The sequence below is a fragment of the Ictalurus furcatus genome, chromosome 6 (assembly GCF_023375685.1).
Source record: "Ictalurus furcatus strain D&B chromosome 6, Billie_1.0, whole genome shotgun sequence".
NCBI lineage: Eukaryota > Metazoa > Chordata > Actinopteri > Siluriformes > Ictaluridae > Ictalurus > Ictalurus furcatus.
Window position 1 is genome coordinate 12181110 of NC_071260.1, and position 18292 is coordinate 12199401.

An 18292-nucleotide genomic window follows, 5' to 3' on the forward strand; every position below is an offset into this window, starting at 1 on the left:
GTTTGATTCATTATATATGTTGTTTGTCTCTTTGTGTTAACTTGTGAATCAATAAAAGTGTTACTTACAAAAAGAGCCACCACCATATTTAACCGTGGGCATGAGGTACTTTTCCATATGGCTACCTCTCTGTGTGCACCAAAACCACCTCTGGAGTTTATTACCAAAAGATCTATTTTGGTTTCATCTGACCATAGAACCCGATCCCATTTGAAGTTCCAGTAGTGTCTGGCAAACTGAAGATCCTCGAGTTTGTTTTTGGATGAGAGTAGAGGCTTTTTATTTGAAACCCTTCCAAACAAATTGAGATGATGTAGGTGACTTCGTATTGTAGTTTTTGAGACTTTCTGACCCAAAGACTAACTAACTTCTGCAATTCTTCAGCTGTGATCCTTGAAGAATTTTTGGCCACTCGAACAGTCCTCTTCACAGTGCGTTGAGACAATATAGACACACGTCCAATTCCAGGCTGATTCATAACATTTTCAGTTGACTGGAACTCCTTAATTATTGCCCTGATGGTGGAAATGGGCATTTTCAATGCTTTTGCTATTTTCTTATAGCCACTTCCCATTTTGTGAAGCACAACAACCTTTTGCTGCACATCACAGCTATATTCCTTGGTCTTACCCATTGTTATGAATGACTAAGGGAATTTGGCCTATGTGTTACTTCATATTTATACCCCTGTGAAACAGGAAGCCATGGTTGAACAATTTCCTGTTCCAAGTCACCCAGGCATACTAAAACAAATGTAAAATATCAATGGCAATATACTTAAAATATATTTTTCTCATATGAATTCATAGTGGTGCCAATAATTATTGCACACATATTTAACAAAGATTTTTTTTTTCATAAAGCTGTGTTGTGTTTACAGTTGTTTAATATCCATGAGTGCAGAGTATTTGCTTTTTTTTTTTTTTTTAAACAAAAGATCAAAAGGTTAAACAATAAAGAGAAATTTTCCCAGCCTTCTTTGCTCATATTTACCAAGGGTGCCAATATTAGTGGAGGGCACTGTATATTATTTTTTATCTTTGTACAGCACATTGGTCAACTGTTAGGTATAATTGTGCTTTATAAATAAAGCAATAAAAGAAAGAAACTATTTTTCTTGGTTAGCTACATGCCTAAGCCCTTGACATCACTTCTGCAGGGGTTTTAAATCCTAGATAAAGTCATATTAGCATGCCAAGTATGCATGTCATAGCATGAATAATTTACAGAGCATTAAAATGTTAAGGCAACACAGTCCTCCAATTATGATTAAATAGAGGAAAATAAACACATCATAAAAAAGAGACATCTGGTACGGAAAAATTACAAACACTGCTTATGGGTGTAAATAATTAAAACATTTTTCCCCTGAGAAGCTCAACACCAACACATGCACAATAGAAAACAACCACAGTAATGCAGCAATCTCTACACTATAGGGATCTTCAGAAATAAAGTGGGCAGCAGTACAGGGAAAGTGTTTTAATGAAAATACAGTAAAACATCTGAAGGCTTTTGCTTACTTGCCACTGAGGATGTCCTGCTTCAGCTGCAGCACAAACAGGTATCTGAGAAAGAGTCAGAAACGGTCAGTCTGGAAGCCCATTTTGCACTTAAACAATAATTTAAAGTGAAAGTAAAGCAGAAACACACCGTGTTAACTCCTCGTGTAGGTTGTTGGGCTCGGAGGAATAAAACTTAACCCGCATGTGGAGACAGTACGGAGGACCGACTGAAGCACGGAAGACAAACAGAACAAGTCAGAAGCAGGAAGGCAACTAAAAATTATTATTTATTTTTTTTTACAATTGTTTACTTTTGTTTGATTAATTATTTAAAACAGGAAAATGATTTCTAGTTAATCACAAAGACCTCTATCCTATTAAAAAACAGCAAATCAGCACTATGTATGGATGGAAGAAAGAAAGAAAGAAAGAAAGGGAGGCAGAGAGAAATAAAGAACGAAAGAAAGAAAGGAAGAAAGGGAAGGAAGGAAAAAAGAAAGAAAGAAGAAAAAGAAAAAGAAGGGGAGAAGGAAGAAAGAAATCAAGAAATAAGAAAGAAAGAAGAAAGAAAAAAATGGAGAGAAGAAAGAAAGAAAAAAGAAAAAGAATAAAAATCGAAAGAAAAAGAATGAAAGGAAAAAAGAGGGAAGGAAGAAAGAAAGAAGGAAAGAAGGAAGAAAGAAGGAAAGAAGGAAGAAAGAAAGAAGAAAAAGAAAGAAGAAGAAAGAAGAAAAAGAAAGAAGAAAGAAGAAAAAGAGAGGGGAGGAATGAATTAAGAAAGAAAGAAAGAGTAAAAAAAAGGATGGATGGATGAATGGATAGATAGATAAATGAATTAATAGACGCTATGTAACAAAAATGAAATATTAAAATATTCAGAGTTTAAAACGGTATTGAGGGGAACATTACATGTTTTAGGAAACAATAAATACAAAGCAGATTTTTTAAAATCTTTAATAAACTAAAACACACTTGCAGACTCAAACTGCTGAACTCTTTATACTGGACATGACATGACAAATGACCTCAGTGCAGGACTTATAAAAACAAAATGGGCTAGAGGTCAGACTCAAGATGAGCGCTGATGGATGTAAAGAAAGAGTCAGAGAGTCTCCTGTAAGAAGTCCAGCTCGTTCTCTTCATTCACACACAGCTCGGTCCCGGTAAGTCCTACAGGCACATGTCTAGCAGAGTGTTTTTTTTCCTCCAGTAGAGCATGAGCCACTCTAATGCAAGCGCAGGATATAATAAAAAGGAAATCATTTTAAAAATGATGTTTCGGAGGCACTGCAGATAACTTACTTTTGACTTGCTTTTTAATGCTTTTCGTCACATCCAACCAGTGCTGCAAAGACATAAATAATCAGACATCAGTGCATTAGATCAGGAGCAGAATCAGAGAAGCATTCTGCACGTGACATTTACAGAATTACTGTTCTGACACACAAGTAGAGGAGCAGGCAAAGAGAGAGACAGAGATAGAGAGAGAGACAGAGGGAGAGGAAGAGAGAACTTGTGCTGATGAGACCGAGACCTTCAATTCTTCCGTCTCCTCTCCCCCACATTCCTTTCATCAGTCTTCCCCTCCCTCCCCCTCTCTCCCTCTCCCCATTCCGTCCAACACACTGACTATTAACTGATGTGTTACCTCATTTGTTTTGTATTTTCCCAATGTCTGCATCAAGCAGTTTCTATATTATAAAAGAGGCTCAGCATAACCTCTGACATAATTACACAACAGCACTGTTGATTTCGATTCTGAATGTTCAGAAGGTGTTGTTTATTTGTCTATAACAGTACAGCTCGGTAGTTCTGGCTGCTAGTAGTTCAACACAGCTTATACATTAAGATTTCTATTGTAACAGCTAATACACAGGAACATGTGGAGCGGATTCTCAACAATCAAATACACGGAGTCTCCGGTGTCAGCGCTTTGTAACAGATAGAGAGCTTCACGATGGACGGCTTTGCGGTTTCTCAGGAACACGACAAAGCTGCAGTTTTATTTTGGTCTTCAAGAGAAAAAAGAAAGAGAGAAAGGAGGACAGATGGAAGAGAGAGAAAGAATGAAGGAAGGAAGAAAGGAAAGAACGGAAGGAAGGAAGAGAGAAAGAAGGATGGAAGGAAAAAAGAAAGAAAAGGAAGAAAGAGCGAGAACGAAAGAGAGGACGGAAATAAAGAAAACTGAAGGAAGGAAGAAAAAGAAAGAAAGGACGGAAGGAAGAGAGAGAAGGATGGAAGGGAGGAAGGAAAGAAAGAACAGAATGAAGGGAGAGAGATGGAAGGAAGGAAAGAAGGAAGAAAAAGAAATGAGAGAGACAGGGAATTAAAGAAAGACTGGAAGGATGGAAGAAAGAAAAAGAGACAGACAAAAAGAGAGGCTGGTGATGGAATGATATCGTTATAATGTAAGCGATAACAGGAATTAGCTTGGTTTGATGAGGTTCAACAATATTACACTTAATAAACAATATTAAACTAAAATAAAAAATTTAATTCTTGACTAATTGTTGTGGTATAAGAAGAATAAAATACTATATAATAATTTATTGAAGGTCACTGCTTCTTTTCCTATAACAGCACGCCCCCATGCTTTACTCCTTACTGCCACAAAATTTTAAGAATTTTACATCGTAACTAATATTAGAACCAACACCTTCACGCCCATTTTGTCAGATATTACAGATGCGGCTCTTACCGGCACTTGTGCGGAGTCCATGAAGCGCAGACCAAAGTAATCCTTCTCAATGATATCCAGGTGATACATGATCTGGTCAAACAGCTCCTCACCTTTGGCTTTTTTCTGTTGAGACATGAAGCAGCTTCAGACTTCATCTTTGAAGAATAAGGCCTTGTTTATTACATTCATCATCGATGAAAGAAGAGTCGTGAACTTCAGACAGTTTACAATGAAAATTAGATATTCACTCAGAGGAAGCACTAAAGGGACCACAATGTTGTTTTAAGCTGTTGCATATTCCTATTTCGCGCACGGTGGCTTAGTGGTTAGCACGTTCACCTCACACCTCCAGGGTTGGGGGTTCGATTCCCGCCGGGGCCATGTGTGTGCGGAGTTTGCATGTTCTCCCCGTGCTGCGGGGGTTTCCTCCGGGTACTCCGGTTTCCTCCCCAGTCCAAAGACATGCATGGTAGGCTGATTGGCATGTCCAAAGTGTCCGTAGTGTATGAATGGGTGTGTGAGTGTGTATGTGAGTGTGCCCTGTGATGGACTGGCACCCTGTCCAGGGTGTACCACATCTTGTGCCCGATGCTCCCTGGGATAGACTCCAGGTTCCCCTGTGAACCTGAAGGAAGGATAAGCTGTATAGAAGATGGATGAATGGATGCTCCTATTTTGAAAGAGTTCCAAACTGCAATACATCAGGAGGGCTTTATAAACACTACTTAAGACAAATCCTCAACTATGCTGCTCCTACAAAAAAAAAATTATTATTTCAAGCCGGGCTTGGGGAAGGGCTGTACCAGCCACTCCCTTTCTCCTGTTCATGCCGCGCTTACTTCTGTTCAAATACAAGTTTCATACACAGAGACCCTCAAAGACAGACAAACACAGACACATACAGTATCTCACAAAAGTGAGTACATCCCTCACATTTTTGTAAATAGTTGATTATATCTTTTCATGTGACAACACTGAAGAAATGACACTTTGCTACAATGTAAAGTAGTGAGTGTACAGCTTGTGTAACAGTGTAAATTTGCTGTCCCCTCAAGATAACTCAACACACAGCCATTAATGTCTAAACCGCTGGCAACAAAAGTGAGTACAACCCAAAGTGAAAATGTCCAAATTGGGCCCAAAGTGTCAATATTTTGTGTGGCCTCCATTATTTTCCAACACTGCCTTAACCCTATTGGGCATGGAGTTCACCAGAGCTTCACAGGTTGCCACTGGAGTCCTCTTCCACTCCTCCATGACGACATCACGGAGCTGGTGGATGTTAGAGACCTTGTGCTCCTTTACCTTCCATTTGAGGATGCCCCACAGATGCTCAATAGGGTTTAGGTCTGGAGACATGCTTGGCCAGTCCATCACCTTCACCCTCAGCTTCTTTAGCAAGGCAGTGGTCGTCTTGGAGGTGTGTTTAGGGTCGTTATCATGCTGGAATACTGCCCTGCAGCCCAATCTCCGAAGGGAGGGGCTCATGCTCTGCTTCAGTATGTCACAGTACATGTTGGCACTCATAGTTCCCTCAATGAACCGTAGCTCCCCAGTGCCGGCAGTACTCATGCAGCCCCAGACCATGACACTCCCACCACCATGTTTGACCACAGAACATGTTTCCAGTAATCCATGTCCTTAGTCTGCTTGTCTTCAGCAAACTGTTTGCGGGCTTTCTTGTGCATCATTTTTAGAAGAGGCTTCCTTCTGGGATGACAGCCATGCAGACCAATTTGATGCAGTGTGCGGCGTATGGGCTGAGCACTGACAGGCTGACCCCCCACCCTTTCAGCCTCTGCAGCAATGCTGGCAGCACTCATACGTCTATTTCCCAAACACAACCTCTGGATATGACGCTGAGCACGTGCACTCGACTTCTTTGGTCGACCATGGCGAGGCCTGTTCTGAGTGGAACCTGTCCTGTTAAACCGCTGTATGGTCTTGGCCACCGTGCTGCAGCTCAGTGTCAGGGTCATGACAATCTTCTTATAGCCTAGGCCATCTTTATGTAGAGCAACCATTCTTTTTTTCAGATCTTCAGAGAGTTCTTTGCCATGAGGTGCCATGTTGAACTTCCAGTGACCAGTATGAGGGAGTGTGAGAGCGATGACACCAAATTTAACACACCTGCTCCCCATTCACACCTGAGACCTTGTAACACTAACAAGTCACATGACACTGGGGAGGGAAAATGGCTAATTGGGCCCAATTTGGACATTTTCACTTAGGGGTGTACTCACTTTTGTTGCCAGCAGTTTAGACATTAATGGCTGTGTGCTGAGTTATTTTGAGGGGACAGCAAATTTACACTGTTACACAAGCTGTACACTCACTACTTTACATTGTAGCAAAGTGTCATTTCTTCAGTGTTGTCACATGAAAAGATATAATCAAATATTTACAAAAATGTGAGGGGTGTACTCACTTTTGTGAGATATTGTACACACACTTTGGCCTGTGGTGTACACTGCCTTGCTAGACATCGACATGTAAACTAGAGGTCGACCGATAGTGGATTTTACAGGTACCGATAACTAAGTTGGGCAGTACCTACCAATAACTGATCAACCTACCAATAGTTTTTAAAACTGATACTGAATGAAAAAAATAACACTCAAAGTAGAATAAACAGTACAATGGGAAAAGGAAAAAAAAACAATAAAAAAACTGTACTTTAAAAAAAAAAAAAAAAAAAAATTTATATATTATATATATATATATATATATATATATATATATATATATATATATATATATATATATATATATATATACATACATACATACATACACACACACACACACACACACATACACACACATACATATATAGATACATACATATATTCATACATACACACACACAGTGGGGGAAATAAGTACTGAACGCATCAACATTTTTTTCAGTAAATATATTTCCAATGAGGCTATTCACATGAAACTTTCACCAGACATCAGTATAAACTCAAGAAATACACACATTAAAGTCCATAAATGAAGTTATGTGGAACATAACATAACATTACACTAGTTACGTGTAAATGTGTAATACAGAGAAATGCCACAGGAATGAGAACGCTAACTGAAATTTATTTAATACTTAGTGAAGAAGCTTTTGTTTGTAAGGACAGCTTCAAGACACTTCCTGTATGAAGAAATTAAAGGGCTGCAGTATTCAGGTGTGATTTTTGCCCTGTTCTTCTAAACATATTGTCTTTAAATCTTCTTCAATTGGATTCAAGTCAGGTGATTGACTGGGCTATTCCAACACCTTGATTTTTTTTCTCTGAAACCAACTGAAAGTTTCCTTTGCTGTACGCTTTGGATCGTTGTCCTGCTGGAAGCTCCACCCACGTCTCATCTTCATCATCCTGGTGGATGGCAGCAGATTCTTCTCAAGAATCTCCCAGTAAAGGGCCCCATTCATCGTTCCTTCAATTATATGAAGTCTGCCAGTACCATGTGATGAAAAACAGCCCCACACCATGATGCTTCCATCTCCAAACTTCACTGTTGGTATAGTATTTTTAGGGTGATGTGCAGTGCCATTTCTTCTCCAAACATGGCGTGTAGTAGGACAGCCAAAAAGCAAAATTTTGCTCTCATCTGACCAGACTACACTCTCCCAGTATTTCATAGGCTTGTCCAAATGAGTTGTAGCAAACTTTAAATGAGCTTCAACATGCCTTTTCTTTAATAATGGGGTCTTGCAGAGTGAGCGTGAGCAGTGGAGTGCATTGCCTATTGTTTTCTCTGTGATGATGGCACCTGCTGCCGCCAAGTGTTTCTGGAGCTCTTTCCGAGTGGTCCTTGGCTCTTGGGCTACTCCTTTGACTATTCTTCTGATGCCCTGGTACGCAACTGTGAACAATGATCGGTGTGAAGTTTTGCCAATAAGCAATAGTTCCAGCAATCGGTTATTTGTGCCAATTAACTGGCAAAACTGATCAACCTCTAATGTAAACATTTGGTAGATATCTAAAAGCAGCTGAGCATCTTAGGGTTGACAACCCGACAACAGTTCTCCAGCAGTATTGGTATTTGATCTTGCAGCCTTCTGGTAGTTATTACGGACCATGAATTGCTGAGCTATCACACCTTCACTGAGTCAGACAAGTCACAGCCTGCACAGTCAAGGAAAGATAAAGCCTTGACCATTGACCACTGTCTGAAACGAAAGAAAGAAATCCGTAGAAATTTCACATGGACTGTGCGATCGATTTAAATTCCGCAAGCACCATCTACTTTCTGAATCCTGAACAAAACGTTATTACTCGATGAATTCTGCCCAGTGCTCACCAGGTTTTAGACCTGTAAATTCTTTTTATTTATACCACTGTGCTGTTGAATTCTTGATTCTGATAAAGAGTTGATTTGCTGAGGGTTTCTGTAAGCTTTTTCTTTATTTTTCATTATTTTTAAATCTAAGGATTGGTAACATGACAAGTTCTATTTTTTTGTTTCATAACTTCAAGATGGAGAAAAAAGAAAAAAAAAAGATAGGCTGATATGTCAATATCCAAGTTTCTTGAGGTAGTGAGTTTGGGTGCTGTTTGTGAAGCTGGGGGTCTGTGGATTCGTGCTGTTCCTGAACCGACGGTGCAAGATGCTCGTCCAGGCCCCAGAGAGTTGGCATCGTGTATAGAGCACCTCGGCGTGCCTGCAGGAATTCACACAAAGGGCCTATTGTGCACTCCAGTGAGCCACGGACTCCCAGTTCACATTGTTCTGCTGAGGTCTTTCTAGCGATCTGGCTTTCCGAGGCGCAGCTACATTCCTCAGTCTGCTTCCTGCGTGCAGGTCATCAGGAGGGTAGAGACTGAAGAAATACAGCTCTCATTGCCATGTCCTATGAATGCTGGAGCCTCAAATGTGACCGGGCTCCTCTTCTTTGGATGAAATGTCAAATTAGTGAATCATGGGTGTGCTGTGGAGCCAACCACATACTGGGTGAGGGGTAGTGATGTGGCATTTAAGAGTACCTTAGATGTATCCCATGGAAACCCTTTGAGAAGTTGACACCTTTAAGATACCTGGGAAAGACAGTAAATGTTTGTGCAGCTGGAGATATTTACAGGCGGGCCTTTATTTCTTTTCTGCATGTCCCTAAGCTGAAGAAAGGCCCTCCCAACAAATGGCAGAATGATGGGATCTATAAAGCTGTGCTGGCAAGTTCAACTTATGAGCTCTTGTGCTGTGAATCGCTGACTCAATTCATTCAATCTGATTCAAGTGCAACCAGCAGGTCAAGCAGAAATGGACCCTGTAATTCTTTAACCAACCTGGAAAACAAAGCTTCCTAACACTAAAATAACCTATGAAAAATAGTTTAGAGAAAAAAAAAAAAAAAAAAATAGGATGGACTGTTACAGGAAAATAATAAAACACATACGGAAATTAAAAATTACAGTTATCACTACAGAGATTTTTTTTCCCAATAAAAGCATGATCCAAAGTGTTTTCTCATGTAGCACAGTGACTTTATATTAAGGACATTGCACATTTGATCAGTTTATAGTTACATTTAATGTTGTGGAATGTCCATGAGATAAGTTAGTTCCTGCTAGCATTAAAATTATAGCAGCTATAAACAATTGTTCCCTCACTAGTCTTCATTTTTATCCCTCTCTAAGTTAAATCAGGTTTTTTTTGTGATTGTTACAGCCAAAAATTCTTGATTTTAATGCGGCTTTTTTCAAAATTTGCGATACAACTTGCAGAGTTTTTTGTATGTTTTTTTGTAGAAAACTACTTGAATTGGCGAACTCGCAATTGCACGAAATTTTACACGGTCTTTCACAGTGATGTTTGTTGGTAAATGAGACCTTTTAGCTGTACTCATGCTCGAAGAGAGCTTTGACTGAATGTGCGTTCTGATGACGTCACATGAATCTGCAGTAATTTAGAAAAACTGCAACCTCCTCAGAATATTGTGGACTTTGCTTGATTTTGCATTTATTTCTGCGATTGTAAAAATTGCAAAATCCTGGAGGGACTGCTTAATAAGGCAAAAGTGTTACAGCGAAAGCTGAAACTGCAAAGTGCTTAATCCAAAAGAAAAGTTACTGACTGTTACAAAGTCATGACACTTGAGACTCTTCTCAGAAATGTTAAATACAGAAAACTTAATTTAATTTCAACATATTTAGAACCGTACATTTCTTGTATATTTTAAAATCCTTTTATTAGATTATGTGGAGCATTTGCCATTTTAGTCCCTGTGCATGAGCTGATTTGTAGCTAGCACTACTGTATGAATAAATAAATAATAAATCAACAGCTCCTGACCAATCAGATTTAAGAGTTCAACAGCATTATGACACAATTTACCTTAATTAACAATTGCATTTAACTTGCATTAACTTGAAAGTCAGCACTACATTCTCAATTTATTGCTTGGATTTCACAGGGCAATGAAGCAGACAGATTAATAATGAGCACATTTTTCAGTGACATCAAGTCAGTTGCAGGACTTAAGCCTTCTTAGAAAGCACACTGATCTCATATTGGGGTGATTAAACAAAAAGGTGTTAGCTTCAACTCATGAAGACTTATGTCTGATAACCAGCGATCATGTTTAAATAATGGGGCATGCTGCCAAAAAAGCCAATATAGTCTCAAAAAAGCTGGATTCTCTTGTATTCAGTTACTGACAGTGAATATGAATAGACCACAATTACTGCACAATTCATCATCAATTGCTCCGTTTCCTGTTCTCGCGGTTATAGCCAAGAGGAACACGTTATCAAGAATTTACTTTAACTTTCATAGTTAGCATTTCACTGGAGCATTCAGTATGTCCAGCCTAAGGCTCAATATCTTCTCCATTATAGATTAAAGGGAATCTCAAAACAAGAGACACCCAAGAACTCTATTTTGAGTACAAAGCAAGTGAAAACCTCTTTAGATGTCTGAAACAAGTGGGTGTATGAGAATCCATGCACAGCTTCAAAAAATGAGCCCTTTTCAGCCCTTAGGCTCTTTGGTAAAGGATGTAAAACAATTGCTGAAAGTGATTACCTCAGGTAGGAAATCTGTTGGATCAACATCACTCTTGACCAACTCATATGTCATTAGTATATGCCTCTGTATCTTTCAGTAGATTTCAGTTCATAATATTAAAATAAATATTTTCACAGGTTTCCGGTCAACTATCTTCATCAAGGCAATCAAAAGTGCTTTCTACCCCATATTCCTGGAGCTACATCCCATTCTTGGAAACAAATTCCTGCCATATAATGCAATCAATGTGCACCTCCCACTGTTTCAAACGCCTCTCGGACAGCAAAGCGTAACTTGTGGCTCTGCACCACAATTCATGAACATGAACTAAGATTTTTGGCCATATTTTGTGTACAGAGCCAGCAAAAATGAGGTCAGCTAGTCAACATACTACGTAGTTTTGTCCAAAACAAAAAGTGTTTCCAAAACACTTGTTCAGTTTTGACAAACTATTATGCAGAGCACCAAATTAAACTTCCAAACGTTGCATCTCGAAGCAGCTCGGAAGTGGAAGGCAACAGATGGAGTAAGATGGCAACGACTGGTTTAAAGAAATATTGGTGCAAGATCAAGTCCTAGTTAAAGACCATAATCATAGTCGCCTGAAAGTTAGAAGAATCACACCACACCATGGAACCTTGTTTTTCCATACGAGACTGAAAAGCTATAAAACTTCAATCTTTACTGCTGGAGATTGTATCACACACATAGTACTAAATATGACTAACTGTGATTAATACTAAAAGCCACGAACATATCAGCTGCCTAAGAAAACAAACTGTCTAGAAAATGGCAGTCTGAACAGACCAGACACTTTATGTCAGATTAAAGAGGAACTCCTTAAGATTCCCATCTCCACACTGAAACACACACTCTTTTATCTCTCTATAGTTTCCAACACCACAGCTGTAAAGTAGACTGCTTAACCTAGAACTCCGGAAGCAGCAGCATTACTCCATCTACACCACGGTTATTCAGCTTCATTGGTATGTGGACCACCTTAAAGAAATAGAGAAACGGGCTGGAAGGAAGGTCAGTGTATATAGTGTAAACTCTCACTTTATTAGGAACACTTGGACATTCATGGAATTATCAATCAGCCAATCATATGTGCAGAAAGCATCACAGTGCATAAAGTCATGTAGATACCGGTCAGGAGCTTCAGTTAATGTTCACATCATACATCAGAATAGGGAAAAATGTGATCTCCATGACTTTGACCATGGTTTTGACGTGTCAGACTGGTTTTAGAATTTCAGAAACTGCTGATCGCTTGGAACATGCATGCACAGCAGTCTTCGGAGTTTACACAAAATGGCGTGAAAAACAAAACATCCAGTGATTCCCCCATTTCCGCCAGCAATGCCTTACTGATGAGAGAGATCAGAGGGGAATGGCCAGAACGGTTTGAGTGAACAGAAAGGCTACGGTAATTCAAATAACCACTGTTTACAACCATGGTGAGACGAAAAGCATCACAGGATGTGAAATGGATGGCTACAGTGGGCAGAGATTCACTGAAACTGGGAAGTTAATCTGATGAAATCTGATGAATCTAGATTTCTGCTACGAAACTCAGATGGTAAGTTTAGAATTTGGTGTCAAAAGCATAACTCCATGAACCCAACATGCCTGGTTACAACAGTTCAGGTTGGTGGAGATGGTGGAAATGGTCTAAATGGTGTGGGGAGTGCTTTTTCACATTGGGCCCTTTAATACTAATTGAGCATTGTTTGAATACCACAGCCAATCTGAGTATTGTTATTGATCATGTGCATCCCTTTATGGCCACAATTTATATTTATTTATAATGGCTACTTCCAGCATGATAATGTGCCTAAAGTAAACTTACAATGGTTCCATGGCAATGAGTTCTGTGTACTTTAATGTCCTCCCCAGTTACCAGAACTGAATCCACTAGAGCACCTTTAGGATGTGCTAGAACGGGAGATTTGCAGCATGAATATTATGCAATCATATCAACATGGAGCAAAATCTCAGAGAAATGTTTCCAACACCTTGTGGAATCCAGGCCAAGAACAACTGAGGTTGATCTGAGAGATCAGAGAACAAAGGGGGTCCTGCCCAGTATTAGTATGGTGTTCCTAATAAAGTTGCCAATGAGTGAACATAGTAAACACAAGTGCAAAAGAAGTTGAAAGGAGGAGTCAGCTACCACTGGGTGCACAGTGAATCGAGCCAATCACATGGCTGGGTGTTCAAGTGGATTGTGATATTATGTTTGTTATACTGTATGACACGCAACTGTCCAAGCCATAGCTCAGTGACTATGATTAGATTACAGAGCTGCCTTACATGATGACTCTTTAACTGCATTCTTCCCTTCAACACTTAAACACGTACATAGAAACCAACAGCTACAAATTTTCATATGTAATTAAAAGCTATTTGCAATCCAGACCCATGAGCAAGTAAGATACTCTGTAAAGAAATCCTGAGTCAAAACACTCCATATCTTATATAATTTTTCACCACTAAACTGGATGCAGTGTGTTGTAGTAATGCAATTTTCAGATTCAAGTCTGTGGATCCAGTGGCCGGGCCACTCAATGACAGTCACAGACTCTTCTCAAAGCCACTCCTGCAATGTCTTCCTGGTGTGTGTTTCGAGTGTGGGTGAATTCATCTGCCCCACAATCCTGAACAAACTTAACTGTCCATGCTGCTAAAAAAAAAAAAAAAAAAAAAAAAAAAAAAAGGATAAAAAATGATATCCCATAGCTTGATGCCATCACCACCATGCTTCACCATAGGGTCAGATTTGCCAGGTGATGAACTATTCCAAAGGTGGCACAGCAGTTCAATCCTCAGCTCAGGATATTCCAGGTCTCTAGTCTCCTCCCACTATCCAGAAACATGCAAGTAGGTGGACTGGTTGCACCAAACTGCCCCTAGGTGTTAATAAGTGTGTGAATGTGTGTACATGGTGCCAGGATTGGATTCTACCCTGGTCAGGATAGAGCTTATTGAAGGTGAATGAGTGAATGAATTAACTGGTTTCCTCCAGATGCAAAGAGCACAGTTTTATTAGAACCTTGTTTCTCATGGCCTGAGAATCCTGTAGGTGCCTAAAGGATTGGATGTTGCTAGACAAAACATACTTTCATCTAGCAGGCTAACATAAAGCTCCGGGTGGTGGAAGTAATGCACAGTTGTCTTTCCAACAGGTTCTCTCATCTCCACACAGAAGCAGAAACAAATAACCACTTTCAGCTTCTTTGTCATCCCCTTGACTAAAGCCATTTTCCAATATTCTGCGTTTTTTGGCCAGCACTAGGTTTCACAGTTTTGTTTTTTGCACTTCCACATACCTGTGCTGTCTCCAAGACCTACAGACAATTCCTTTGCCCTTTTTTTTTTAGACAAAAGGTGTGTCTTTCCAAATTATCTCCACTGTAATAGACATTATTAGTAAGTCTGTATATTAGGGAACACATTAAGGAGTCATGTGGGATTCGTGTATAGTTCCCCAAACTATATATCACTATAACTCACTATATACTGTTAATATACATAATTACAAGTTTCGTTTTATTAAAAGCAGCAGTAGTTTTGATAGATTGGTAAGGGGGAAAACGGTAAAAAAAAAAAAAAAATTAGGATATCACAAACAGGCCTGAATACTGAAGTATGACACTAAAGGCTAAATGGATTCCTTTACAATGCTGAAGCTGTAGACCACAAAACCAGTAAAAAACATTCCTACAACAGTCATTTAAATAATAAAAATACTAAACAACCACCGCCCTGCTCCTGTCAGAAGCATGTCAAATTTATGGAGCAGACTCATTATAAAACTCAGAACCAGTTTTCCAGAACCTTTCTTGCTCCAGGCAACAATAGAGGTCAAAAGAGAACAACTTCACAGAATCACTGTATTTCACTAGAATTTTTTATTGTTCATGTTAAACTTTAAACACCTTTTTAGCCAAAACAGCATGGATATGGAAAGTTTAACTAAAAACGTATTGGGGGGGAAAGGCCTGACTGAGAGTTTCAATACTCATTGACTGAGGCAGCTATTGGCCAATATGGGGTGGGGGACATATTTCTGATAAGGCAGAAACTTAGCACTTGTCTAGAAATTGTGACAGTTAATTTATTAAATAATGAGTCAGAGTGAACTGCATTTGCCAGATATACCTGCTGCAATCCAAAACAATCCAACTGGCTCTGCAAGAACTTTACTCACTTAATAACATAAAAACATACTGGTTATTCTTTAAATTATCATATAAAGATACCATTTCTAAACTGGGTGATCAGAAAACACAGGCAAACACAGACTAGACTCTGGGATCATCATCTCATCACAGTTCAGTGTTTTCCTTCTCCAACACAGCTACTAAATCACCTACCTGGTCATGGACTGTCAGCGCAGCAAAATCACCAATCTGTGCTGGACTCCAAACAAAAAGGCCCTTACCGGCAAGTCGACACTGACATCCGTGCCATCCAGCAGCGACACTCTGCAAGTGATAATGGACGTGGCATCTCCAGCTGCAGGGATGTGTGTTTGTGCACGCTGGGCTTCCCGGAGCCGAGCTTTCTCAGCATGCTTACGTCCAGAGCGCCGGCCCAAAGTCCGCCGCAGGAAACTCAGCATGACTGTGCTCTAATGTGGTCCAACCTGTGGGAGATGATAAGAGAAGAATGTGAATTTCCCCACCTACATATACATGTGCCCTACACTGGGCTGGAATAATGGCTTCTACTTCGAGAAGGCATTAATTTTATTTTTAAGTAACTATATGTAGCTACATAATGAGTCATTTGGGTTTCAGAAAATACAGCAAAACCAGAGGGAGATTATTCCACCTTAAAAAATTAAACAAACAAATAAAAACGCAAATTACTCACCATTACCATGGATAAATTGCTACACTATAATAGCGCATATAAAATGGCAAAAATTTGAATTACATGTAGTTTTGCTCACGCCGTCACAGATAAGAGACCTAATTCTGGCAGCTACTTTGTTAGCATTGATGTAACCAATCACAACAATCACTGACCAGCATTGCTTCCCAACGTCCAACCACCGATCATTGTTTCCCCATTGTCCAACCACCGATCATAGTTTCCCATTGTCCAACCACCGATCACTGATTCACCAAAGTCCAACCACCGATCACTGATTCACCAAAGTCCAACCACTGATCATTGTTTCCCATTGTCCAACCACTGATCATTGTTTCCCATTGTCCAACCACTGATCATTCTTTCCCATTGTCCAACCACTGATCACTGATTCACCAAAGTCCAACCACTGATCACTGATTCACCAAAGTCCAATCATTGATCATTGCTTCCCATTGTCCAATCACTGATCATTGCTTCACCAAAGTCCAATCACTTTTCATTGTTTCCCAAAGTCCAATCACAGATAACCGTTGCTTCCCATTGTCACTGATCATTATTTCCCATTGTCCAACCACTTCACTGTTTCCCATTGTCCAATCACTGATCAACATCGTTTCCCAATGCCCAATCACTGACCATTGCTTCCCAATGTCCCATCTCATCCCAACCTGCCTCATATCCTCCCACCCCGACTTCATCCCAGCCTATTCCACTGTCCAATCACTAATCACTGTTTCCCATTGTCCAATCTCTGATCAACATGGTTTGTCCCACATGTGCATAATTTGAAACACTCTACTTATTTACAAGTAACCAAAAGCAGTGATTCTATCTGTAACCATTTCCTTCATGTCTTCATGTGTTTCCTGACTACTCACTACCTTTGCTTCTCTTAGTCTGCATTCTTGAGAGAAATGATACTACTTTGCAAGCACATAAATAATTTGTGGTGCCTTGACTGCAGAATTCTTTTGATAAAAAAATGAGCTATAAGCTATTCATTTTGAAATTCTATTTTTAAGTATCTTCAAAAAAAATTATGTAACAGGATTTGTATGCAAATGAGCATGATGTTGCAGTGAATATGCTAATTAGTTTCAGGTGTTGTCAAGTGTGCTAGGGACTTTCCCATGAAAAGAGCTGGGACACTGGAGGGACAGTGAAAACTCCGTGTGTAATGTACCTGAAATCTGTGTCTGCAAAAGACGTCAGGGTTTTAATTTTTCCCAACCTGCTGCTTCTGGGCTTTTCTCCTCCTCATACAGGTATTATTAATCAGCTGAAGATATGAACCTGTACAAGGAAAGGTTACACCTGCCATCTACAGTGCGCACAAACAAGCATCCATTTTCTACAAGCAGATCTCACACAAACCAGACTGAATGTTTTCTCTAGAAGAACAAATACCTAATGATGAGATTAATATTTCAATAAACATTGCATGTGTGCGCAGTAGATAAATCACTGAGCTATAGCAAGAATACTAAATCAATACTTGGCACGCTTCCGTGAATTCCCAAAACAAATAACTACATTTAATTTTTATGCGATTTACTAGAATTAAATGTGTTCCTCCATAGTTCACTACACAGCGGCTTACCGAGCGGGACAGTAAAGCGCTCGACCTGCTTTAATACAAAGCGCGTTATTCTTTTCCCAACCGTACTACGACAGACCCGCCTCCCTCGTGATGATTGGCTAATTAGTCCCGTACAGAACGATCTAACCAATCCTAGCACTCAAATCCGGACCCTCCTAGCCAGTCGCGGTAGAGGAGGCGGGATTTTGCCGGAGTACGGGTGGGGAGAAATATCGCCATAGCAGCCCACGGCGATTCCACTTGTTGATCCAGAGATACAGAGACAAAGCGGTACTCACAGCAGCGGCTTGTCTAAGTCCCGGAGAAAAACACAATCCTCTCACAGCACAGCACTGCGCCTGCAGTCCGCCATTCCAGCACCCAGCATCGCACTAATACAGCGCTTCCACACAGAGCTAATACAAACTTCAACCTAATTTCCACAAGTCCCAAAGATGTAGGAGTGTTTTCCCCCCCTCGTCAGGAAATGACATCACATAAATCCCAACGAGTGAATTTGCATTTAAAGGGCCCGCGTTGGGAATAAGGAATATTAATTAGCATTTGTCGACTTCTTCTTCTTCTTATTATTATTAAATTATTCTCTCCCAAAATTTCCTCCAGAATTCCAGCCACTAG

General features: G+C 39.9%; 1 protein-coding gene across 4 annotated transcripts in view; it reads right to left on the reverse strand.

The window, feature by feature from the left end:
• epb41l5 (erythrocyte membrane protein band 4.1 like 5) overlaps positions 1–18292 on the reverse strand; it is a 58922-nt gene extending 40630 nt beyond the window's left edge. The window contains exons 1-6 of one of the 4 annotated variants that reach the window (XM_053626521.1): positions 17953–18292; positions 15638–15841; positions 4204–4308; positions 2808–2850; positions 1654–1732; positions 1524–1568 (exon numbers count right to left, since the gene is read on the reverse strand). In XM_053626521.1, coding sequence (XP_053482496.1) covers positions 1524–1568; positions 1654–1732; positions 2808–2850; positions 4204–4308; positions 15638–15817 — 452 coding nt within the window. In that variant the 5' untranslated portion in view covers positions 15818–15841; positions 17953–18292. Of the gene's footprint in view, positions 1–1523; positions 1569–1653; positions 1733–2807; positions 2851–4203; positions 4309–15637; positions 15842–16226; positions 17078–17952 lie in introns of those variants that run through there. The other 3 variants (XM_053626518.1, XM_053626522.1, XM_053626520.1) reach the window with 3 other exon arrangements.